At 37.8% G+C, this 25,647-nt stretch overlaps 1 protein-coding gene and 1 pseudogene across 8 annotated transcripts in view; both read left to right on the forward strand.

Annotated features, from left to right (window-relative positions):
• Nucleotides 1–25,647, forward strand: part of HERC4 (HECT and RLD domain containing E3 ubiquitin protein ligase 4) — a 151,274-nt gene that overhangs the window by 55,976 nt on the left and 69,651 nt on the right. For all 8 annotated transcript variants that reach the window (XM_050804706.1, XM_050804712.1, XM_050804709.1 and 5 more), the window contains 6 exons: nt 481–641; nt 21,885–21,961; nt 22,240–22,364; nt 23,380–23,439; nt 23,565–23,676; nt 24,186–24,375. In XM_050804706.1, the coding sequence (XP_050660663.1) occupies nt 481–641; nt 21,885–21,961; nt 22,240–22,364; nt 23,380–23,439; nt 23,565–23,676; nt 24,186–24,375 (725 nt within the window). The remainder of the gene's footprint in view (nt 1–480; nt 642–21,884; nt 21,962–22,239; nt 22,365–23,379; nt 23,440–23,564; nt 23,677–24,185; nt 24,376–25,647) is intronic.
• On the forward strand, nt 648–4,961 carry LOC126962952 (POU domain, class 5, transcription factor 1-like; annotated as a pseudogene).

The following is a 25,647-nucleotide window of genomic DNA, read 5'->3' on the forward strand; positions in this document are numbered from 1 at the left end:
AAAGGAAACGTTTCTGTCATGCATAAGTGTGTATAACAATCTTCTGATTGGTACTAGGTTACTTCCCATTTCTTAGCCTAAAACTTCTTGGTGATGCCCAAATGGAGGACTTTCGTAGACCACAGCTGTGGACTAGAACTTGGCAAGGGGAGTAGTGGGGACTTCCTTGAACAACGTAGTTAGATGCTACTCTGGTGCTGAATCATCTATCGTAAGGGATTTCAGTATAGACCTGGGCCATTTAAAATTTAAACATTAGTGGAAATTTTCTGGACCATGCTCATGCAGCCTGCGTGATGCAGAATTCATTCTGTAGATTAAGGCTGTTAACGAATATTTATACAGAAACTTTGGAACTACAATTGGTTTTGTTAATTTATTTTTTGAAAAAAGATACCTCTTAATATTTTCTCTGCTTTTGTCATTGTAAATTGTTGGAAAGTAAAATTAAGCCTGAGGTTTTCTATCATTTTACTCTAGGCAGCACACTTCTGCTTTTGTTCCTTCATCAGGACGAATTTACTCTTTTGGGCTTGGTGGTAATGGGCAGCTGGGAACCGGTTCAACAAGCAACAGAAAAAGTCCCTTTACTGTAAAAGGAAATTGGTACCCTTATAATGGGCAATGTCTACCAGATACTGGTAAGTTCTGCTATATTAAAGCTTTCCTTCATATATTAAAGTTCGTGTTAAAATGTTGCTCTTAAGTCATGAAGATTTCTGCGAAAGAGTTCCAAGATATATTGTTAAGTGAAAACAGCAAAATACAGAACAATGTATATGGTTGTTTGATTTGCTTATATTTACTTATAAGTGCATAAGGAAATTCTGGATAAGTAAAAGTTACTTACAGTGAGTGGGTCATGTGGGAACTAGGAGATGGCTAGATACCAGTGGGAGGGATTTTTGTTTGTTTTCTATTTTAAATTGTGGTAAAATATGCACAATGTAAAATTTACAGACTTAAGCATTTTTTAATTAGCATTAAGTATATTCACGTTATTATGTAACCAATCTCTAGAACTCTTTTCATCTTGAGGAACTAAAACTGTATATGCATTAAACAGCAACTCTCCATTCCCTTCTCTTCCTAGTTCTGGCAACCTCTATTCTACTTTCTGTCTCTATGGATTTGACTTAACACTAGGCTAGGTACCTCAAAGGAGTGAAATCGTATAGTAGTGTTTCTTTTTGTGACTCACTTATTTCACTAAGCATAATGTCCTCAAGGTTCATCTATGTTGTAGCACGTGTTAGAATTTCCTTCCTTTTTAAGCTGTATAATTCAGGCATACCTTGGAGATATTGTGGACTCAGTTCCAAACCACTGCAATGAAGCAAATACTGCAATGAAGCAAATATCGTAATAAAGCAAATCACAAAATTTTCGGTATCCTAGTGCATATAAAAGTTATATTTATACTATATTGTAGTCTACTAAGTGTGCAATAATGACATTATGTCTTAAAAGACTATGTATATGCTTTAGTTTAAAAATATACTTTATTGCTTAATGCTGACACAGAGATGTGAAGTGAGCACATTCTGTTGGAAAAATGATGCTGATAGACTTGTTCTATGCAGGGTTGCCCCGAACCTTCAATTTGTAAAAATCACAGTATCTGAGAAGCACAGTAAAGCAAAGCACAAAAAAATGAGGCATGCCCGTGTTCTTATTATATGAATGTGGTTTGTGGCACCCAAAACAATTGCAATAGTAACATCAAAGATCACTGACCATAGATCACCATAAAAGAATGATAATGAAAAATATTGAAATATTGCAAGAATTGCTAAAGCTCATAAGCTTTACTGAATTTTTGATATTGAATTTTTACAAATTGAAGGTTTTTGACAACACTGCACTGAGCAAGTCTATTGGCACCATTTTTCCAACAGCATATATACTCACTTTGTGTCTTTATGTCACATTTTGGTAATTCTTAACAATATTTCAAAACTTTTATGTTGTTACTATATCTGTAATGGTGATCTGTGATCAGTGATCATTAATGTAATTGTTTTGGGGTGCCATGAACCTTACCTATATAAGACAACAAACTTAATTGATAAATGTGTATGTTCTGACTGCTCCACCAGCTGGCCATTCCCATCTGTCTCCTTTCCTTGGGCTTTCCTGCTCCTTGAGGCACAACAGTGTTGAAATTAGGCCAGTTAATAACCCTACAATGGCCTCTAAGTATATAAGTGAAAAGAAGAGTCACACATCTCTCACTTTAAATCAAAAGCTAGAAAGGATTATGCTTAGTGAAGAAGGCATGTCAAAAGCCGAGATAGACTGAAAGCAAGGCTTCTTGTGCCAGTTATCCAAGTTGTTAATGCAATTTGAAGGAAATTAAAAGTGCTGCTCTGGTGAATACATGAATGGTAAGAAAGTGAAAAACAGCCTTATTGCTGATATGGAGAAAATTTTAGTAGTCTGAATAGAAAATCAAACGCGCCACAACATTAGGATTAGCCAAAGTCTAATCCAGACCAAGATTCTAACTCTCTCCAAGTCTCTGAAGGCTGAGAGAGGTAAGGAAGCTGCAGAAGAAAAGCTTGAAGCTAGCAAAGATTAGTTCATGAACTTTAAGGAAAGAAGCCATCTCCATAACATAAAAGTCCTGATGTAACTTGTACAGCAAGTTATCTAGCATGTCTAGCTGAGGTAATTAATGAAAGTGGGTACACTAAACAACAGATTTTCAATGTAAACAAAACAGCTTTCTATTGGAAGGAAATGTCCTCTACAACTTTTCTTTTATAGCTAAGAGAAGTAGTCAATGCCTGACTTCAAAGGACAGGCTGACTGTCTTTTAGGGTCTAATGCATCTAGTGACTTTAGGTTAAAGCCAGTGCTTGTTTACCATTCTGAAAATGCCAGGGCCCTCAGGAATTATGCTAAATCTACTCTGCCTTTGTTCTATAAATGGAACAACAAAGCCTGGATGACAGCTCATCTGTTTACAGCATGGCATACTGAATACATTAATATGGGCTTAAGCCCACTGTTGAGACCCACTGCTGAGTAAAAAGATTGCTTTCAAAATATTGCTGCTTATTGACAATGCACTTGGTCACATCAGAGCTCAGATGGAGATATACATGGAGATTAATGTTTTCATGCCTGCTATTACAATATCCATTCGCTGCCTTAGGAATAAGGAGTAATTTTGACTTTCAAGTTTTATTATTTAAGAAATACATTTCATAAGACTGTAGTTACCATATATAGTGATTCCTCTGATGGTTCTGGGCAAAGTAAATTGAAAACCTTCATAGAATTCACCATTCCAGTTACTAAGAACATTTGTGAAGTGAGAGGATTTCTTGAAGCCAGGAGTTTGAGACCAACCTGGGCAACATAGTGAGACACTGTCTCTACAAAAAATAATTTTAATATGCCAGGTGTGGTTGCACATGCTACTTGGGAGGCTTAGGCAAGAGGATTGCTTGAGCTTAGGAGTTGAAGGTTTACAGTGAGCTATGATCATACTAGTACACTCCAGCCTGGGTGACAGAGCAAGACCCTGTCTTTGATTCGTGGGAGGAAGTCAAAATATCAACAATAACAGTTTAGAAGAATTTTATTCCAACCTTCATGGAAGACTGAGGGGCTCAAGACTTCATTTGAAGAACTTAACTATAGATATGGTGGAAATAACAAGAGAACTAGAACTAAAGCCTGAAAATGTGACTGAATTGCTGCAATCTTACGATAAAAAATACCCCTCATCCAGTCCCAGGACATCTCAAAGCTCTGCAGAAAGAACTTGAGCAATTTGCCAAGCTCCTGAAGCAGAAGAGGATCACCCTGGGATATGCACAGGCCTGTGTGGGGCTTACCCTGGGGGTTCTATTTGGGTAGGTGTTCAGCCCAACAACCATCTGCCTCTTTGAGGCTCAGCAGCTTAGCTTCAAGAACATGAGTAAGCGGCGGCCCTTGCTGCAGAAGTGGGTGGAGGAAGCTGACAACAATGAAAATATTCAGGAGATGCAAAGCAGAAACTCTCGTGCAGGCCTGAAAGAGAAAGCGAACCAGTATTGAGAACCTGGAGAATTTGTTCCTGCAGCGCCCGGAACCCACACTGCAGCAGATCAGTCACATCGCCCAGCAGCTTGGGCTCTAGAAGGATGTGATCTGAGTGTGGTTCTGTAACTGGTGCCAGAAGGGCAAGTGATCAAGCAGTGATTATGCACCATGAGAGGATTTTGAGGCTGCTGGGTCTCCTTTCTCAGGGGCATCAGTGTCCTTTCCTCTGGCCTCAGGGCCCCATTTTGATACCCCAGGCTATGGGAGCCCTCATTGCACTGCACTGCACTGTATTCCTCATTCCCTTTCCTTGAGGGGGAAGCCTTTCCCCCTGTTTCCATTGCCACTCTGGGCTCTCCCATGCATTCAAACTGAGGTGCTTGCCCTTCTAGGAATGGGGTACAGGGAGACGGGGGAAGTTAGGGAAAGAGAACCCGGAGTCTGGGCAAGGACTTTTGGGATTAAGTTCTTCATTCAGTAAGGAGGGAATTGGGAACATAAAGGGTGGGGGCTGGGGAGTTTGGGGCAACTGGTTGGAGGGAAGGTGAAATTCAATGATGCTCTTGATTTTAATCTCCATATCATGTATCACTTTTTTCTTAAAGAAGCCTGGGATACAGTAGGTAGAGAGAGAAAAAAAAGAAAAATACTCCTCATCCATTTGTGTTTTATGGATGAGCAAAGAACGTGTTTTCTTGAGATGGAACCTACTGCTGGTGAAGATGCTATGAACATTATAGAAATGACAACAAAGTATTTAGAATATTCCATAAACTTAGTTGACAAATCTGCAGCAGGGGTTGAGAGGCTTGACTTTACTTTTGAAAGCAGTTCCATGGGTAAAATGCTATCACACAGCATCTGCTGGTATAGAGAAATCTTTTATGAAAAGAAGTCAATCAGTGTAGCAAACTTTGTTGCTGTGTTAAGAAGTCAATCAATGTAGCAAACTTTGTTGCTGTCTTAAGAAATTGCCACAGCTACCCCAGCCTTCAGCAGTCAACACCGTGATCAACACTGACACCATCAACATTGACACTGAGGCGAGACCCTCCATCAACAAAAAGATGAAGACTTGCTGAGGCTCAATTGATTATTAGCATTTTTTAGCAATAAAGTGATTTTAAATTAAGGCATATGGATTTTTTTTTTAAGATACAATGCTATTGCACACTTAATAGACTACAGTATATTGGCCTGGGCACAGTGGCTCATGCCTGTAATACCAGTGCTTTGGAAAGCCAAGGCAAGAGAATCACTTGAGGCCAGGAGTTTGGGACCAGCTGAGGCCACATAGACCCTCGTCTCTATCAAAGAAAAAAAAAGAAAAACCAACTGTGTCAGTGGACTATGGTATCATGTAAACATCCTTTTTTTCTTTTTTCTTTTTTTTTTAATGAGACAGAGTCTTGCTCTGTCACCCAGGCTGGAAGTGCAGTGGTGCAATCTCGGTTTACTGCAACCTCCACCTCATGGGTTCAAGTGATTCTCATGGCTTAGTCACCCTAATAGCCAGGATTTCAGGTATGTACCACCACATCTGGCTACATTTTTTAGTATTTTTAGTAGAGACAGGGTTTCAACATGTTGGCCAGTCTGGTCTCAAACTTCTGGCCTTATGTGATCTGCCCACCTTGGCCTCCTAAAGTGCTGGGATTACAAGCGTGAACCACTGCACCCAGCTTAGTATAAACATACTTTTATGTGCACTATGAAACCAAAAATTTGTGTGACTTGCATTATTGCGATATTTGCTTTATTGCAGTTGTCTGGAACTAAACCCTAAATACCTTTGAGGTATGCTTATACCACATTTGGTTTATCTATTCATATGTCAGTGGACAATTGGGTTGTTTCCACCTTTTGGCTGTTGTGAATAGTGCTGCTATGGATATAGGTGTACAGGTGTCTCTTTGAGATCCTGCTTTCAGTTCTTTTTGGTATGTACAGGAGGTAATTATTTTCTATTTTTTAAGAATTTGAGCCGGGCGCGGTGGCTCAAGCCTGTAATCCCAGCACTTTGGGAGGCCGAGACGGGCGGATCACGAGGTCAGGAGATCGAGACCATCCTGGCTAACACGGTGAAACCCCGTCTCTACTAAAAATACAAAAAACTAGCCGGGCGAGGTGGCGGGCGCCTGTAGTCCCAGCTACTCAGGAGGCTGAGGCAGGAGAATGGCGCAAACCCGGGAGGCGGAGCTTGCAGTGAGCTGAGATCCGGCCATTGCACTCCAGCCCGGGCTACAGAGCAAGACTCCGTCTCAAAAAAAAAAAAAAAAAAAAAGAATTTGAACTCTTCAAATCTACTGCTTATTAAAAATATTTAAAAATTTTGACCCAGAAGTGGACTCAGCACATAAGGACCGTTTTCCACATTCATATGATTACATCTCCAACCAGTCAGCAGCACCCATTCTCCTGCCTGCCAAACTGTCCTTGAAAAACCCTAGCCTCCAAATTTCTGGGGGGACTGATTTGAGTAATAAAACTCAAGTCTCCTATTTAAAAACAACAAAAAATTTTTTAACTAGAAGGGAAGCTGCTGCCCTATAGGCAGAAGACCCAGGCCTAACAGGATTTATCACTTGCTGAATAAAGAGCCCTTGGGCTTTGAATAAACATCAACAATAGACAGGAATTAGTCTCCACATGCCTTGGGTGAGACCCAGTACTGTCAGGCGTGAGCCAGCACAGTCTTAGCAGTGGTGGCCATGAGAGTGCTTGCATCACCTCTACCCCAACTCTTAAGAATCTCAGCACAGAGAGAGAGAGAGAGAGAGGGAAACTTCATTTGTTTGAGGGAGAGTAAGGGAGAAGAATAAGAGATTCTGCCTAGTAATCCAGGGAATTCTCTGAGATCTTACCCAGGTTCACCAAGGCAATACCTCTATGAGTTGGCAAGAGTCACAGTTTTGCTGGGCGTGGTGGTGTGTACATGTAGTCCCACCTACTTAGGAAGCTGAGACAGGAGGATCACTTGGACTCAGGAGCTCTGGGCTGTAATGTGCTCTGCTGATTGGGTGTTCAAACTAAGTTTGACATTAATATAGTGACTTCCTGGGAGTGGGGGGCCACCAGGTTGCCTAAGGAGGGGTGAACTGGCTCAGGTTGGAAATGGAGCAGGTCAAAACTCCCATGCTGATCAGTAGTGGGATTGTGCCTGTGAATAGCCACTGCACTCCAGCCTGGGCAACCATAGTGAGACTCTGTCTCTTTAAAAAAAAAAATTTGTGTTACTGGGCTTGGAGTGTTCACTAATGCAGATGGCTGCAGTGACTGAAGAATTGAGATAGTTACACTCAATTCCTTTTGAATACTTGGAATGCCTTCCCAAGAAGTTCAGATACAAACAAGTACAGACTGCAAAGAATAGAATAAATACCTAACTCTTCAATGCTTAGACATCGACAAAAATTTAGAAGCATCAAGACGATCCAGGAAAACATGACCTCACCAAACCAATGAAATAAGGCACTAGTGACCAAACATGAAGAGACAAAGCTATGTGACTTTTCAGAGATTCAGAACAGCTGTTTTGAGAAATCTCAGCTAAACTGAAGATAAACAGAGAAGAAGTTCAGAATCCTATCAGATAAATTTAACAGAGATTGAAACAATGGTAAAATATCAAAGAGGAATTCTGGAGTTAGAAATTTAATTGACAACCTGGAGAATGCATCAGAGGCTCTCAACAGCAGAATTGATCAAGCAGAAGAAAGAATTAGCATGAAGACATGCTATATGAAAATATACAGAGTTGACAAAAGACATGAGTGAAATACTCCCACAGGATCTAGAAAATAGCCTCAAAAGGACAATTTTAAGGGTTACTGGCCTTAAAGAGGAGGTAGAAGGAGAGATAGGGATAGAAAGTTTATTTAAAAGCTAATAATTAGACCTTTTCAATCCTAAAGAAAAATCAGTATTCAAGTGCAAGGTTATAGAACACCAAGCGGATTTAACCCAAATAAGACTATCTCAAGACATTTGATAATCAAACTAAAACTCCCAAAGGTCAGGGATAAAGAAAGGATCTCAAAAGCAGCAAGAGAAAAGAAACAGCATACAATAGGGCTCTAGTACATCTAGCAGCAGACTTCTCAGTGGAAACCTTACAGAATAGGAGAGAATGGCATGACATACTTAAAGTGCTAAAGGAAAATAACGTTTATCCCAGAATATTATATCCAGTGAAAATATCCTTCAGATGTGAAGGAGAGTAAAGACTATCCCAGACAAACAAAAACTGAGGGGCGGCCGGGCATGGTGGCTTATGCCTATAATCACAGCACTTTGGGAGGCTGAGGCAGGCAGATCACCTGAGGTCAGGAATTCGAGACCAGCCTGGCCAACATGGTGAAACCCCGTCTCTACTAAAAATAAAAATAAAAAAATTAGCTGGGCATGGTGGCTGTAATCCCAGCTACTCAGGAGGCTGAGGCAGGAGAATCGCTTGAACCTGGGAGATGGAGGGGGTTCCATCAACAGCAGACCTGTTCTATAAGAAATGCTAAAGGGAGTTTTTCATTGTGAAGGAAAGGGACATTAATGAACAATAACAAATCAACTGAAGATACAAAACTCACTGGTAATAGTACACAGACAAATATAAAATATAACACTAGTCGTGGTGTACAAACTACTCATCTTGAGTAAGAAGACTAAAATATCAGATCAAAAATAACTACAGCAACTTGTAAAGACATATACAGTATAATAAGATATAAATAGGTGTAACAAAATTAAAGAGCAGGGGAAAAGATGATGAAGTTTAAAGTTTTTATCAGTTTTCTCTTTGCTTATTTGTTTTTGTAATGAGAGTAAACTTGTCATCAGTTAAGATGTTATTTGCAAGCCTGGTAACCTCAGATCAGATCAGAAAACAGGAGGCAAGAGGATTGCTTGAACCCAGGAGTTTGAGACCAACCTAGGCAACATAGTGATACCCCATTTCTATAAAATATAAAAATTATGCTGGCATCGTGGCACATGCCCATAGTCCTGGTTATTTGGGAGGCTGAGGTAGGAGGATTGTTTGATCCAGGAGGTTGAGGCTGCAGTGAGCCATGATTGTGCCACTGCACTTCAGTGTGGGCAATAGAGCAAGACCATGTCTCAAAAAACGAAATTAATAGATGCATAGAAAATTTAAAAAAAATAAAGGAAATTAAAACATTCCAACAGAGAAAGTCACATTCACAAAAAGGAAGATAAGAAAGAAGGAAAGAAGGAAGAGAAGACCATAAAACAAGAAAGCAAATTTTACAATGTCAGGAATAAGTCCTTATTAACAATAACATTTAGTAAACGGACTAAACTGCCCAGTCAAAAGACACTGAGTGACTGGCTGGATGTAAAAATAAGACCCAGTGATCTGCTCCCTGCAAAGAAACACACTTCACCTATAAAGAAACATATACTGAAAATAAAGGAATGGAAAAAGATATTCCATGCAAGTGGAAACCAAAAAGAGGAGTAGCTATACTTATATCAGACAAAACAGATTTCAAGACAAAAAGTATAAGAAGATATAGAAGGTCATTGTATAATGATAAAAGGATTAGTTCAACAAGAGGATATAACAGGTATAAATATATGTGCACCCAACACTAGAAAACCCAGATATACAAAGCAAATATTAGAGCTAACAAGAGAAACAGACCCTAATAAAATTACAGCATAATATTGGCATAAAAACAGACACATGGACCAATGGAACAGAACAGAGAACTCAGAAATAAATTCACATATGTACAGTGAATTCATTTTGGACAAGGGCGCCAAGGACATACATTGGAAAAAGGATATTCTTTTCAATAAATGGTACTGGGAAACCTGGATATCCATATGCAGAAGAATGAAACTAGACCCCTCATATGGTTAGGCTTTGTGTCCCCACCCAAATCTCATCTTGAATTATAATCCCCATAATCCCCATGTATCAACGGAGAGACCGGGTGGAGGTAATTGAATCATGGAAGCGGTTTCCTCCATGCTGTTCTTGAGATAATGAGTGAGTTCTCACAGGATCTGATTGTTTTATAAGGGGCTCTACCCCAGTTTGCTCGACACTTCTCCTTCCTGCCACCTTGTGAAGAAGGTGCTTTGCTTCCTCTTCGCCTTCTGCCATGATTGTAAGTCTCCTGAGGCCTCCCCAGCTATGCTGAACTGTGAGTCAATTAAACCTCTTTTCTTTATAAATTACCCAGTCTCAGGCAGTTATTTATAGCAGCATGAAAACAGATGAATATACCCGTATCTCTCACTATATACAAAAAGCATGTACAAATGGAATAAAAACTTAAATCTAAGACCTGAAACTATTATAAGAAAGCTGAGGAAACTCTCTAGTACATTGGTCTGGGCAAAAATTTCTTGAGTGATACTCCGCAAGCACAGGCAACCAAAGCAAAATTGGGCAAATGAGATCACATCAAGTTAAAAAGCTTCTACACAGCATAGGGAACAATAAAGTGAAGAAACAACTCACAGAATGGGAGAAAATATTTGCAAACTACCCATCTGATAAGGAATTGATAACCATAATATATAAAGAGCTGAAACAACTCTATAGGAAAAATCTAATAATCTCTTTAAAAAATGAGCAAAAGATCTGAATAGGCATTTCTCAAAAGAAGGTATACAAATGGCTAACAAGTATATGAAAGGTACTCAGCATCATTAGAGAAATGCAAATCAAAACTAAAATGAGGTATTATCTCACTCTGGTTAAAATGGCTTTTGTCTAAAAGATGGGCAATAACAAATGCTGGCAAGGATATGGAGAAAAGGGAACCCTTGTACATAGTTGGTAGGAATGTAAATTAGTACTGCCACTATGGAGAACACTATGGAGATTCCTTAAAAAGACTAAAAATAGAACTACCATATGATCCATTGCTGGGTATATACCCAAAAGAAAGGAAATCTGTACATCACAGAGGTGTTTGCACTCCCATGTTTATTGCAGTGCTATTCACAATAGCCAGGATTTGGAATCAATTTGAGCGTTCATCAACAGACATGGATAAAGAAAATGTGGTGTATATATACACAATGGAATACTATTCAGCCATAAAAAAGAATGAGATCCTGTCTTTTGCAACAATATGAGAACTGGAGGACAGTATGTTAAGTGAAATAGCCAGCACAGAAAGACAGTCACATGTTCTCACTTGGTGGAAACTAAAAATTTAAACAATTGTACTCACAGAGATAGAAGATAGAATGATGGTTACCAGAGGCTGGAAAGGATAGTGGTGTAAGGGGAGAAAATAAGGGTAGTTAATAAGTACAAAGATGTAGTTAATAAAATTAATAAGGCCTAGTATTTCATAGCACAACACAGTGACTACAGTCGAGAATAATTTATTGTACATTTAAAAATAACTAAATTTATTATTGGAACATTTGTAACACAAAGAAATGATAAGTGCTTGAGGGGATGGATACTCCATTAATTCTCATGTGATTTTTACACATTGTATGCCTGTATCAAAATGTCTCATGTATCCCATAAATATATATACCTCCTGTGTACTCATTAAAATAAGGCCAGGCGTAGTGGATCAGGCCTGTAATCCCAGCACGTTGGGAGGCCAACGTGTGTGGATCACTTGAGGTCAGGAGTTTGAAACCAGCCTGGCCAACTTGGTGAAACTCCGTCTAAAATACAAAAAATACAAAAAATTAGCTGGGTGTGGTGGCAGACACCTGTAGTCCAAGCTACTCAGGAGGCTGAGACAGGAGAATCGCTTGAACCCAGGAGGCAGAGGTTGCAGTGAGCCGAGATTGCACTACTGCACTCCAGCCTTGGCAACAGAGTGAGACTCCCATCTCAAAAAAACAAAACAAAACAAAAAAAATTTTTAAAAATTAAACATTTTAAATTAGCCTTTTATATCCTTGCTGCTTTAGCCAAACTTGTATATGCCTATTTTTTAATCTATTATTCTTGCATCTCTGATTATTTTTTCATTGATGTTAATTTGCTGCTTAAATAGTTGGAAATATTTGAATGCTGTTTTCTCATTCATTTTTTTGACAACCTGAAACCCAGATGTCCTTCTTTTTATATATATATATATTTTTGCTCTCCCAAATTTCCTCAGAATTGTCTTCTCATTTATCTGTTGATGGAAACCAGAATCCTGATTTTCTATAAAGTGATGCGAAAATTGAGTCACATGTGTGTGTTAGTAGATTTTATCTATTCACAGTGACGAGGATACTATGAAGGTTGACATTTGTAAAGGTCCAGTGCTTTTTATTGTAAATAATCTTGATTTTTTTTATAATTAAAAAGATTTTTCAGTTATGCTAATATTTAACAAAGGTCACCATTACTTAGGAATGCATTTTGGCACCTTGGAAACTGCAGACCTTGAGATTATTTGCATTAGAATGGGGAAGGAGTTGATGTTTTAAAATCAGTCGTTTTTGCTGCAGTTTAGTTTCATCAAAAAATTGTGATACATTGTAGCCAAAAGGTGGAAACAACCCATGTCCATCAGTAGATGAATGAATGAAAAAAATCATATATGTCTATAGCGGAATGGTATTCAGCCATATAAAGGAATGAAATTCTCATACATTATGCAACATGTATGAATCTGGAGAACATTATGTGGGGTGAAAGACAGACACAGAAGGACAAATATCATATGAGTCTACTGATAAGAGGTACCTAGAACAACCAAATTCATAGACAGAAATAGTGGTTACCAGTTCCTAGAGGGAGGAGGGAATGGAGAGTTATTGTTTAATGGGTTTCTGTTTTAGAAGATGAAGTTCTAGAAATGATTAGTGGTGATAGTTGCACAACATTGTGAATATACTTGCTACCACTGAATTGTGCAGTTAAAATGGTTAAAATTGTAAATTTTATGTATATTTTATGATACATTGTGTAAAAATTGATCATCTTTTTGCACTGTACTCAAGCTGTATAGGATAAAAACTAGTTATATATGAATTTAATTTACCAATTCTAGCCCTTCCAGAGGTTAAACTCATGGCCCCCAGCATGAATTACATTTTAATCATAAACTATCTTTGTGGGCAATGCCATGGGTAAACAAGCAGACTTTTTAATTTTTTTAAATACAAGGTCTCACTCTGTTGCCCAGGCTAGAGTGCTGTGACATGATCACAGCTCACTGCAACCTCAACCTCCCAGGCTCAAGCAGTCCTTTCACCTCAGCCTCCTAAGTAGCTGGGACTACAGGTGCTTGCCACCACACCCAGCTAATTTTTAAATTTTTTTGTAGAGACGGGGTCTCACTATGTTGCCCAGGCTAGTGTTGAACTCCTGGATTCAAGTGATCCTCCTGCCTTGGCGTCCCAAAGTGCTGGGATTACACGTATGGGATTACACTGCACCCAGCTGACAAGAGGACATTCTTAATAGCCACAATATTCCTTTGGTTTAGAGATGATTATCTCCCTGGAGCCAGGAAAGGGGCACACCTTTCTTTAAAATGTATAAAGTTTAAACAACTATATTAGTTTGCTTGAGTTGCTTGTAACAAACTACCACAAACTCAGTGGCTTGAACAATACAAATTTATTGGCTCACTATTCTGCAGACTAGAAGTCCGAATTTAGAGTTGCTTCCTTCTGAAGGCTATAAGAAGAATCTTGTTACATGTGTCTTTCCTAGTTTCTGGTGGTTTGCTGTCAATCTTTGGCATTCCTTGGCTTGTAGACCTTGGCCTTCTTTGTGTATGTTTCTGTGTCCAAATTCCCCCTTTTATAAGGACACAAATTATATTGGGTTATGGACCTACCCTACTCCATTATGACCTTAACTAATTACATCTGCAGTGACCTTATTTCCAAATAAGATCATATTCTGAGATATTAGGGATTAGGATTTCAACATACAATATTTTTTTCTTCTTTCTTTTTCCTTTTTTTTTTTTTTGAGACAGGGTCTGGCTCTGTTGCCCAGGCTGGAGTGCAGTGGCATGACCTCAGCTCACTGCAGCCTCCACCTCCCAGGCTCAAGCAATCCTCCCGCCTCAGCCTCCTGAGTAGCTGGGACTACAGGTACATGCCACCACACCCAATTAACTTTTTGTATTTTTTGTAGAGATGGGGTTTTACCATGTTGCCCAGCATGTTCTCCAATTTCTGAGCTCAAGCAATCTGCCTACCTGGGCTTCCAAAGTGCTGGGATTACAGGCATGAGCCACTGTGCCTCGTCCAATATGCAAAGTTTTAGGAGACCCGGTTCAATCCATAGCAATACCCCAGACCTGCTGAGCTAACCTTTACTGCACAGAGGGTATCCTCAGCATCACCCCTGTTAGTACAGGCAAACTTTGTTCCTTCAGATGACTTATTGGCTGGTGTGATAGCTTCCACCTGTAACCCCAGCACTTTGAGAGGCTGAGGCAGAAGGATTGCCTGAGGTTAGGAGTCCAAGACCAGCCTGGGCAACATAGCGAGATCCTGTCTCTATAAAAGAAAAAAAAGTGACTTGTCATACCTGATTAAGTAACCATCATTCTCAAATATAATACTTCAGATAAGTCTTTGGTTGCATAATAGATTTTTTTCAGTTATATTCTAGTAGGAAAGGGAACATATTCTTATTGAACCTTTGTAAATAATTATATTACTAATAAAGGAAGGGAGATTCAGTAAGAGATGAAATTCTGGGCATCAGTGAGAATCAGGTATCATTTTTAATTAGTTCCTTTTAGTTTACCAAAGCAGAGTTTATGAAATTGTGGATTAGATAACTTTAGAAAGGAAAAATAAGCACAAAATCAAAATTAAACATTCAAACATGTAACCATAATAAAATTTTCTTCATCAATGCATTCTTTCTTATGTAATGAATTCTTATTCTGCTGGACCTTGGGTTAGCAGTTTCATGAAATGTCTGCTTCTCAACTAACAAAAAAGATTATGAGAAATCCTAATGCACTTCACTGCTACATTTTGAAAGTTACGTTAAGAGAGATCTCTTCAGAACCCAATACCTAAGTGTCTTTTCTTTGATATATACATTGTTTCACACACCTGATGGAATCCTTTTAACAAGGCTCTGAAACTCCATTGTTGAAAACACAAACTGGCCTGTAGCTTGTAGGAGAGTCTTTGGGCAAGCATCAGAGCAGACAAAAACTACCAGTAGGTAATAGAGGCTTAAAATAACTGTGGCTAGTTTGTTACTGATAATTATCAAATGATATGATCTGATGAAGATTCATAGTAAGAATAATAATGTTTCCAAAGATGATGATTAGGCCTATTTTCAAGGAACTCAGTGACTCTTACGTCTGATATGTAAATATAGCTGAATATAATCATTTATAGACAAAAACGAAATCTTGAGATACAGCATTATCTTGAGATCTAATATACCAGGTATACATAAGAATATCAAAAGATCCAGCAAGTCTGGGATCAAGCCTAGACATATTTTTATTATTTTATCTTATTTTATTTTATTTTTATAAAACTCCATAGGAGCCGGGCGCAGTGGCTCATGCCTGTAATCCCAGCATTTTGGGAGGCTGAGATGGGTGGATCACTAGAGGTCAGGAGTTCGAGACCAACATGGTGAAACCCCGTCTCTACTAAAAATATAAAAATTAGCCGGGCATGGTGGCGCACACCTGTAGTCCCAGCTCGTTGCGGCTGAGACAGGAGAATCACTTGAACCCGGGAGGAGGAGGTTGCAGTGAGCTGAGATTGCGCCATTGCACTTCATCCTGGGCGACAAGAGTGAAACTCCATCACAAAAAAAAAACAACTCCATGGGTAAGCCTGAAGAAGATCCCCTTTTGAGAACTCCTGGCATAGAATATGTGGATTAGAAACAGTAAGGTTAGAGAACCACTAGCATAAGTGAGAATTAGAGCAGTAACGTTGTGCCAGAAAACACTTTAAATAATAACTGAAATTAGAACTGGATAGCACTATACTTTTTTTTTTTTTTTTTTTTTAATTGAGGTGGAGTGTCACTTTTGCGCAGGCTGGAATACAGTGGCATGATCTTGGCTCAGTGCAGCTTCCGCCTCCCAGGTTCAAATAATTCTCCTGCCTCAGCCTCCTGAGTAGCTGGAATTACAAGCAGTGCCACCACACCCAGCTAATTTTTGTATTTTCAGTAGAGATGGGGTTTCACCATTTTGGCCAGGCTGGTCTCAAACCCCTGACCTCAGGTGATCCACCTGCTTTGGCCTCCCAAAATGCTGGGATTACAGGCATGAGCCAACATGCCTGGTCTGTATGATTTTTATTTGTATTATTATTATTTTTTGGGAGCTTTTGGGGTTTCTTAAAAAAATATTTTCCAGTGGGGTGTAGTGGCTCACGCCTGTAATCCCAGCACTTTGGGAGGCCGATGCGAGTGGATCATGAGGTCAAGAGATCAAGACCATCCTGGCCAACATGGTGGAAACCCCGTCTCTACCAAAAATACGAAAATTAGCTAGACGTGGTGCCACACACCTATATAGTCTCAGCTACTCGAGAGGCTGAGGCAGGAGAATTGCTTGAACCTGGGAGGCGGAGGTTGCAGTGAGCCGAGATCACGCCACTGCACTCCAGCCTGGCAACAGAGCGAGACTTCGTCTCAAAAACAAAGAAAAATATTTTCTATCCATGGTTGGTTGAATCTGCAAATATGGAACCTATAGATATGGAGGGCTGACTGTGTTTCTTCTGCCTCTTACAAGAGCACAAGTCATGGTGGATTAGGGCCTAATTTCCAAAAAGAGGAAATTTATGTTACTAAGAAACCCTCTTTAGTATCAAAGAAATGCAAATTTGAAAAGCAAGAGGATAATAAATAAAATAAATAAAGCCTAAATTTAATAATCACCTCTTTAATGCCCTTATCTCCAAATACAGTCACATTCTGAGGTACTCAGGGTTAAAGCTTCAGATCTATTTGGGTGGGGGATACAGTTCAGCTCATCACAGGAAGGCAAAAATCAAGTAAGTATGAGAGGAAATGTGGATACTTCATTAAGATATAATCATAGGTGCTTGAGAAATAATAGTTACCTATTTTACTAAAGTGACATAAATATAGATGATAATATGATTGAAAAGAATTTTAGCTGTTTTGTAAGTCAGGAGCCTTTGTTCTTTTTTCCTCTTAAATTTAAAGAACAATAAAATCAACATAAAGCATAGAATATTATTTTAATAAAACAGATTATTTGCTATCTAGCAGATTACACAAAAAGTAAAGAGTAACATTTTTATCATAGGTATTTATCAGTAAACCAAGGGAGCAGGTCCTTCAAAATGGAGTGAACTTTGCTAAGATGTTAACCATTTTATAGCTTCTTTCAGACTCAGGTATAAACTGAGGAAAATAAAATTCATTTCCCCACTTGTATCTTTAGTTGTGCTCTTTAATATTCTGGAACAAACTGACATTTTGCTTGAGTTCAGTATTTCTGTCTCAGAGGGTTCTTGAAGTCAAAATGATTTTCTTTTTCTTTTTGTTTTGAGATGGAGTCTTGCTCTGTTGCCCAAGCTGGAGTGCAGTAGAGCAATCTCAGCTGACTGCAAGCTCTGCCTCCTGGGCTCACGCCATTCTCCTGCCTCAGCCTCCCGAATACCTGGGACTACAGACACCTGCCACCATGCCCGGCTAATTTTTTTTTTTTTTTTGTATTTTTAGTAGACGGCGTTTCACTGTATGTCTCAATCTCCTGGCCTCGTGATCCACCCGCCTTGGCCTCCCAAATTGCTGGGATTACAGGCGTGAGCCACCATGCCCGGCCAGTCAAAATGATTTTCATATTAATACTAAGATGTTTTCTATGCTAAATGTAGTGCATTCAATATTGTTCATCTTCAAATAAAAAAGTATTTTTTAAGTTTCTCAATTTTAAGTTCTAATACGTTAAGTATTAATGATTTTAACCCATGTAAACAAAGCCCTTTGGAGTCCTGAATAAGTGCTAAGAGTGGAAAGGGACCCCCAGACCATCAAAACTACTCGTTTTCCTCGTTAAACAAAAGCACATACACAATTGTATCTCTATCAGTGTTTTGCTTCTAAATAGAAGTACAATTTACAGAATTGTAAATAGCTCAAAGACAGTGAAAGGTGGAGATAATCCTAAACAGTGCACTAATCAAGACTCTGTTTTTTGTGGGGTAGGGGGTTCTATTTCAAGGTCTTCAAAATTTCCCTGACAATGTATTTTGTAAAGAAGAAGAAGAAAGCTGTCCAGGCTGGATTATAGCAACGTGATCACAGCTCACTCCACTCTCGACCTCTTGGACTCAGACTACAGGCATGCGCCACCACGCCTAACTAGTTTTTAATTTTCTTTTTGTAGAGACGAGGTCTTGCCATGTTGTCCAGGCTGGTTGTGAACTCCTGGGCTCAAGTGATCCTCCTACCTTGGCTTCCCAAAGTGCTGGGATTATAGGTATGAGCTACTGTGCCCAGCGGAGAGGAATTTTAAGGACACTTTCAGATAGAGAAAAAGTGGCAAAATTGTTTAGAGTATGTATTACAGGTAGAAGATATGATGCCTATTCATACACATTGAAACAAGTCATCACTATTCTTTAGATAAGGGGGGAAAATTGCTTGACACTTGAAAATTGGGGACAAAAAGGTCAGTTTAGATCCTAATGTCACAATATGCACTAAGATAAACTATAAATGAATTAAAGAGTAAAAGCTTCTTAAGACAAGAAAATATGAGTTGAGGATGGGAAAAGCCTTTCTCAGCATGTATACTATGAGAGTTATAAAGAATTAGATAAATTTGTTTAAATGGAAAAGTAAATGCTCTGTGAGTCAAAATTAAGCAAATAATTATTTGGAAAAAAATATTTGTAACAATTACAACCTAAGGTTAATATCCTGAATATCTAAAGTGCTCATACATATTAATGAAAAAAAAACAAGACATCTAATAGATAAGTAAGACAAACAAATAAAATAAAGGAAATAGAATTTCCTAAAAGAAGAAATTTATATTACTAAGAAACATGCAAAAATTATTACCCTCTTTAGTATCAAAGATATGCAAATTTGAAAAGCAGGAGGATATTAAATAATTGTAAAAGATCAAGTATTAATCCTTTCTTTCCTGTTATAAGGTAACTATATAATAGATAGGGAGAAACTAATGCTTCAGCTACAACATGAAGTAATGCTAACACATCATTTTTCAACCTACAATGAATGAATTCTCTAAGCAATGAGCATCAGTGCCTGCTTGCTACCACCATAAAAAAGAACTCAATGAAAATTCTTCTCAAAGGAATTATGTGTTTCCTGATGGAACTACTCTCCTGCCTCCATGTAGTAGTTTTACTGAAATGATCAAATGGTGATTTAAACCTATCTAGATTGAACCACCAATTTGCAGAACAGAAGACCAAGCCAAATGTTAGGCGAAATCACAAAGATAAAGTCAGCAAAATCCAGTCTGCATAAAGTTGTATAGGACAAATGACTAGGTTTCTCAAACTTTTTTGAGTAGTGATTAAAAGGAAATTAAGGGTAGGACGCAGTGGCCCACACCTGTAATCCCAGCACTTTGGGAGGCTGAGGTGGGCAGATCACTTGAGGTCAGGAGTTCGGGACCAGCCAGGCCAAAATGGTGAAACCCCGTCTCTGCTAAATACAAAAATTAGGTGTGGTGGGTGCCTGTAATCTCAGCTACTCAGGAGGCTGAGGTTGCAGTAAGCCGAGATTATGCCTCTGCACTCCAACCTGGGCAACAGAGTGAGACCTGTCTCAAAAAATAAAAATAAGACCAGGTGCAGTGGCTCACGCCTGTAATCCCAGCACTTTGGGAGGCCGAGGTGGGCGGATCACCTGAGGTCACGAGTTCAAGACCAGCCTGACCAACATGGAGAAACCCCGTCTCTACCAAAAATACAGAATTAGCCAGATGTGGTGGCCCATGCCTGTAATCCCAGCTAATTGGGAGGCTGAGGTGGGAGAATCGCTTGAACTTGGGAGGTGGAGGTTGCAGTGAACCGAGATCGCGTCACTGCACTCCAGCCTGGGGGACAAGAGTGAAACTCCATCTCATAAATAAATAAATAAATAAATAAAATTTAAAAAGGAAATTAAGGAAACTTAACTTTTGGTACCTAACTCAGCCTCCAGAAACCCATTCATGTATTGTAGATTAGTCAACCATCCTGTAGGGAATTGTTTATAGAGGGCAGTTGCCTTTTAAGAGTAAATAAATAACATCCTGCTAAATCTTTTGAGGAAATGAGCAATTCCATGTAGATTTGTGAGAATTATGTAGAAAAAAGATTTTAGGTTGAACAATTGGCTTATTTAATAGAGATTTACCCTTTTATTCTTAAAAGTTGTTTTGGCCTTAGGGCATTCTTGTAACTTCCGGAAAATTTGATAGTAATTATGAAATTATCGTTCTAAACTCTGAAGCTCATTTTTGGTATAACCTAGATAAAAATTGTATATTTGTATGGACAGGTATTTACTGATTTCTTTTACAAATAAAACATTGTGCTTGGTTGTAGGGAATAATCAAGGAAATTAACATATGGTCATTTCCTTGAAAAGAATGGATAATTCTATAGCAGCCATGGTCACAAATAATACAAGGTGAAGAATTAGTCAACTAAGGGATGGGAGTAGGTTAACAGAGATAGACTGTGAACTAGCCCAGCAATATTTTTGGTAATAGATACTCTTTCCAGTTTGGGGAGCAGAAGAAAAGAAGAAGGAGGAGGCCTGGAATATCTTTTTCAAAAGAAACTTTGTTGCCCTTTCCTTATTCCTAATAAATGTGCGTATTAATGTATACACTTTGGGGCCTAATTTGGTTTTTACTGACAAATAGCTGCCAACAAAGAGCTGTATGAGCTGTATGTATTACCTTGTACACCTATATTGAAAAAAAAAGTAGTTTTGCATTATGGAGTATTTACTCTAGAAGTTTTAATTTTTGTATTTTTGTTTGTTTCTTTTTAAGAATAATTTTTTTTTTAAGAGATTGGTCTTGCTATGTTGCCCTTGCTGGAGTGCAGTGACTATTCACAGATGCAGTCATAGCATACTGCAGCTTTGAACTGGGCTCAAGCCATCCTCCTGCCTCACCTTCCCAAGTAGCTGGGACTACAGGCACGTGCCACTGTAGCCCAGTTCAAAAATAAATATTCTTTTTTTTTTTTTTTTTTTTTTTTTTTTTTTTAAAGATGGAGTCTTACTCTCTGACCCAGGCTGGAGTGCAGTGGGGCAATGTCAGCTAACTGCAACCTCCACCTCATAGGTTCAAGCGATTCTCCTGTCTCAGTCTCCCAAGTAGCTGGGATTACAGGCACACACCACCATGCTTGGCTAATTTTTGTATTTTTAGTAGAGATGGGGTTTCACTATATTGGCCAGGCTGGCCTCGAATTCCTGACCTCAAATGATCCTCCCGCCTCAGCCTCCCAAAGTGCTGGGATTACAGACGTGAGCCACTGTGCCTCGCCAAGAATAAATATTCTTAATTTTTATTTCCTTATGGCTATCTTTTATAGCTTTCATTCTTTTTTTTTTTTTTTAATCATCTTTGGTTTAAACTGAAATATACTGAGATGCAGATTAGAAAACTCTTTTTTTTCTTTCTTGGTGCAAAGCAGAAGAAAGGCTTGTAAGCTTCACCAAATGCTGCTTATGCTTATGGGATTGTTTAATGTTCATCATTTGGTCAGTCTTATCCCCATAGCAGTCAGAATATTTCAAGTCACTTTATACCATGAAGTCCACGAATGGGAGGCCTTATTAAATAAGATGATTATGTGAAAATCTAATGGCATATTGATGCTCTGAAATATGTTGTATAAATCTTGGCTTTTAATTTTTTACATTTTTATTACAGATTCTGAAGAATATTTCTGTGTAAAAAGAATTTTCTCAGGGGGAGATCAAAGCTTTTCACATTACTCTAATCCCCAGGTAATAATATAGTCATGTAAATAATTACTTAGCTCCAATAATTTTGACAAATTAAAAAAACCCATTATTAATGGTCTTTATATGTTACAAAGTAATTGCCTTAGTTTTTTTCCTGTCAAGTCTAAGAATAAATTTTTTCTGATCTATTTGACAGGTTTTTGTTTCAGGTGTTCAGTAGAGATTTAATTCTGTTTTAAAAACAAATGTATAGTAGGAATTTCTTGGTTTTTGAGTTATATATATCTCCTCCCTCTGACTAATCTTATTTGAAAATTTAGAACTGTGGGCCACCAGATGACTTCAGATGTCCCGATCCTACAAAGCAGATCTGGACAGTGAATGAAGTTCTAATTCAGAAATGGCTGAGCTATCCTTCTGGAAGGTTTCCTGTGGAGATAGCCAAGTAAGAAAAGCATTTTGGGCCAGGCACGGTGGCTCCTGCCTGTAATCCCAGCACTTTGGAAGGCTGAGGCAGGCAGATTGCCTGAGCCCAGGAATTGGAGACCAGCCTGGGCAACATGGCAAAACCTTGTCTCTACAAAAAAGTACAATTAACTGAGCATGGTGGTGCACACCTGTGGTCTCAGCTACTTGGGAGGCTGAGGTGGGAGGATCACCTGAGCCCGAGAGGTTGAGGGTGCAGTGAGCTGAGATTAACACCATTGCACTGTAACCTGGGCAACAAAGTGAGAACTTGTCTCCAAAAAAAAAAATCCATGCATATTTTTAAAGATCTTAAATAAATATGTATAAGTTGTAGTTCTTTCATGTACATAGAGATATGTTAAATGATAACGTAAAATATTTAATGTAGCCATTTTAGGATTGGCCTTGAAATGTGTTCCTTCTAGTTTCACAATGGTCACTATCTTAACTTTTATACTTTCTGGAAGACTTGAATATTATTTCTTCCTTGAATATTTTGTTAACTTGTCTAATATCACTTAAGATGTTGTTACTTGTTTTTTGTTGGTATTTGGGATGATGGGTTGTATTTGAAAAGCTGTTTTGTTTTTCTAGATTGTTTTCCAAAACTATAATTTTTCTGAAAATCCCAAAGATATCCCAGATTAGGCTCACTGCCAATATAAAGTGTGTAATATTTTTTAAAATTAAAAACTTTTTACATGAACATAAACACTTAATTTTAAAAATTCCATGTTTTAAAGCAGATAACATTTGTTTGATAAATGGATGAAAGTAATATTTGAGAAAGTCTAGCATAAACAGTATTACCTTTATCAAGTATCATTTTATCACTCTTTAGCAATTTATGTAATTCCGATTCATCTAATTCGGTGTTAGAGGAGTGCTCTGTAGCATTAAATATTAGATTTTTCATTTTAATTCTTTTTTAAGAAAGGGTAAACAAATTTCTAATTCTGTGATTAAAAAAAAATTTTTTTTTAATTTTTTAGTGAGATAGATGGAACATTTTCTTCCTCTGGTTGCCTAAATGGAAGTTTTTTAGCTGTTAGGTAAGTGGCAATTCTTTAATATGCTGGAATTCTCAAATTTATTGTCTTAAATAGTATATCAAATTAAAAAATGAAATAATTTTAAATTTTTATTCTTTTTTTTTAATTTCTTTTCTTTTTTTTAGCAATGATGATCACTATAGAACAGGTACCAGATTTTCAGGGGTTGATATGAATGCTGCTAGGCTTTTATTCCACAAACTTATACAACCTGATCATCCGCAGATATCTCAGCAGGTCTGTTTTTTAAAGTATTATATTTACAGTATTATCTGTTGATTTTTTTTGTTTTGTTTTATGTTATACGTTTATAGCCTAATTTACTTTGCAGTTTCACAGACTCTTATGATGTGCTTTTAAAATAAAATTTTATTTTAAAGCATTTGTAATTTAGCTGTCAAAGATCTATATATCTTTTCAGATGTTTGAAGCAGACCCTGAATTACTTAATATTACCATGTTGCTTAAGTTTGTGTATAGTTATAGAGGTAGAGAGTTTAAATTGAGACTTGTACACATGGTTTTTAAAATTCTCCAAGCAATGCTTAAGCATTACATTTCATTGTGCTCCAAAGTATATTCACTGTAAGATGTTGTCTTTCTTTTTTCTTCTTCACCATTTCATGTTTGCTGTAGTGCAAAATTTTCCTTTTCTTTCTTTTCTTCCTGCCTTCCTTTTTTTTTTTTTTTCTGTGAAAGTGTATTCATTTTAAATGAAGTAGGTTTTACTTTTTGTCAAAATATAGGTGGCAGCTAGTTTGGAAAAGAATCTTATTCCTAAACTGACTAGCTCCTTACCTGATGTTGAAGCATTGAGGTTTTATCTTACTCTACCAGAATGTCCCCTGATGAGTGATTCCAACAATTTTACAACAATAGCAATTCCCTTTGGTACAGCTCTTGTGAACCTAGAAAAGGCACCACTGAAAGTACTTGGTAAGAATTCTAATATTTTTTTCTTTTGAAACCTTTTGTCTTTAAATAACGCTCATAAGTTATTTTGCCATTTGCAATTCTGCTGCCCTGCTTATTTGACACTGTCTTAAGGGAAAAATGAACCTGTTTTTCCTTTTCTTGCTTTTGTCTAGTCATTTGATTCTAGTTGTTGCAGTTTTTGAAAGAAAAACATGTTAGATATAGAAGTTTAATCAAACATAACAGCAGAGACAGTATTAGGAAAGTTAAAAACTGTTACCTGTATTCCTTTCCCTCATCGCCTTTAGTATAATTTTGCTATTAAAGAAGTAAAGGAGGAGGAACAATTAAAACTGAACAAACATGGGCTTTAAATCTTCTTGGAACTTTGATATAAGCCCTTTATCTTATGTTTCCTTCACTTGCTAATTTCATGATATTTGATTTTATTTTTCTGCCTATAGACTGGACTATATTGCTCATCTGATCTTGCACTTCTGTCTCTTACCGCTCTGGTTTTTTGGCCTAAAGTTTTCTCACTTTAATTTTTCTAATTGTCTAGATTTTATCTCTGTCTCCTGGCCCTTATAATTTTTTTGCTACAGTTAACACAGTGCTTTTCTTGCTAATGGTATTTGTTAGATATGTGGAGCTAAGATATATAGAAGTAATAATATCAGTACAAGAACTTTAAGGCTGAGGGTAAATGGAGGAAGCAGCGAGCCAGGGGTAGAATATGGGAATCTGAGGGAAAAAGAGTCAAGCAGGGACTTACGAGTATTGCTTTCCTGTTGTCAGAAGTTTTTGTATTCTTTCTGCCTGCTTCATAGGATTGAAGTGTTTGTACTTAGTAACTACAAATAGTGAATGTGGGGAAGGACCCATATGTTACACTTTACATTGTTCAGCTTCTGTATTTGATCTTCAGGAGTACCTTGCATTTTAAAGGTAGTGGTTCACAATATTTCAACCATATATTAAATTGAAAGATAAAACTGAGAAAGATCCTTAGTATTAGAGCAATACAATTTAAAGGATGTTTTGTTTAAAAATTGAAATTGTAATTTGCAAAACATTTTTAAATAATGGGTTTTAATATTAGGTATAGTGGTGAGTTTTTAATATAATTTAGGAAACCAAGAATATAAATTCAACAAGACTTTCATACTTTATTTTTGCTTTTGAGAGCTTTTAGGACAATATTGTTTAACTTGGTCGGGGGGGTTTATAAACCTTAGAAATGTTACATAAGATATTGTGTTATATGCTCTTTCTGGGGTATTCTAAGGGTTA

The sequence above is a fragment of the Macaca thibetana genome, chromosome 9, assembly GCF_024542745.1.
Source record: "Macaca thibetana thibetana isolate TM-01 chromosome 9, ASM2454274v1, whole genome shotgun sequence".
Taxonomy (NCBI): domain Eukaryota; kingdom Metazoa; phylum Chordata; class Mammalia; order Primates; family Cercopithecidae; genus Macaca; species Macaca thibetana.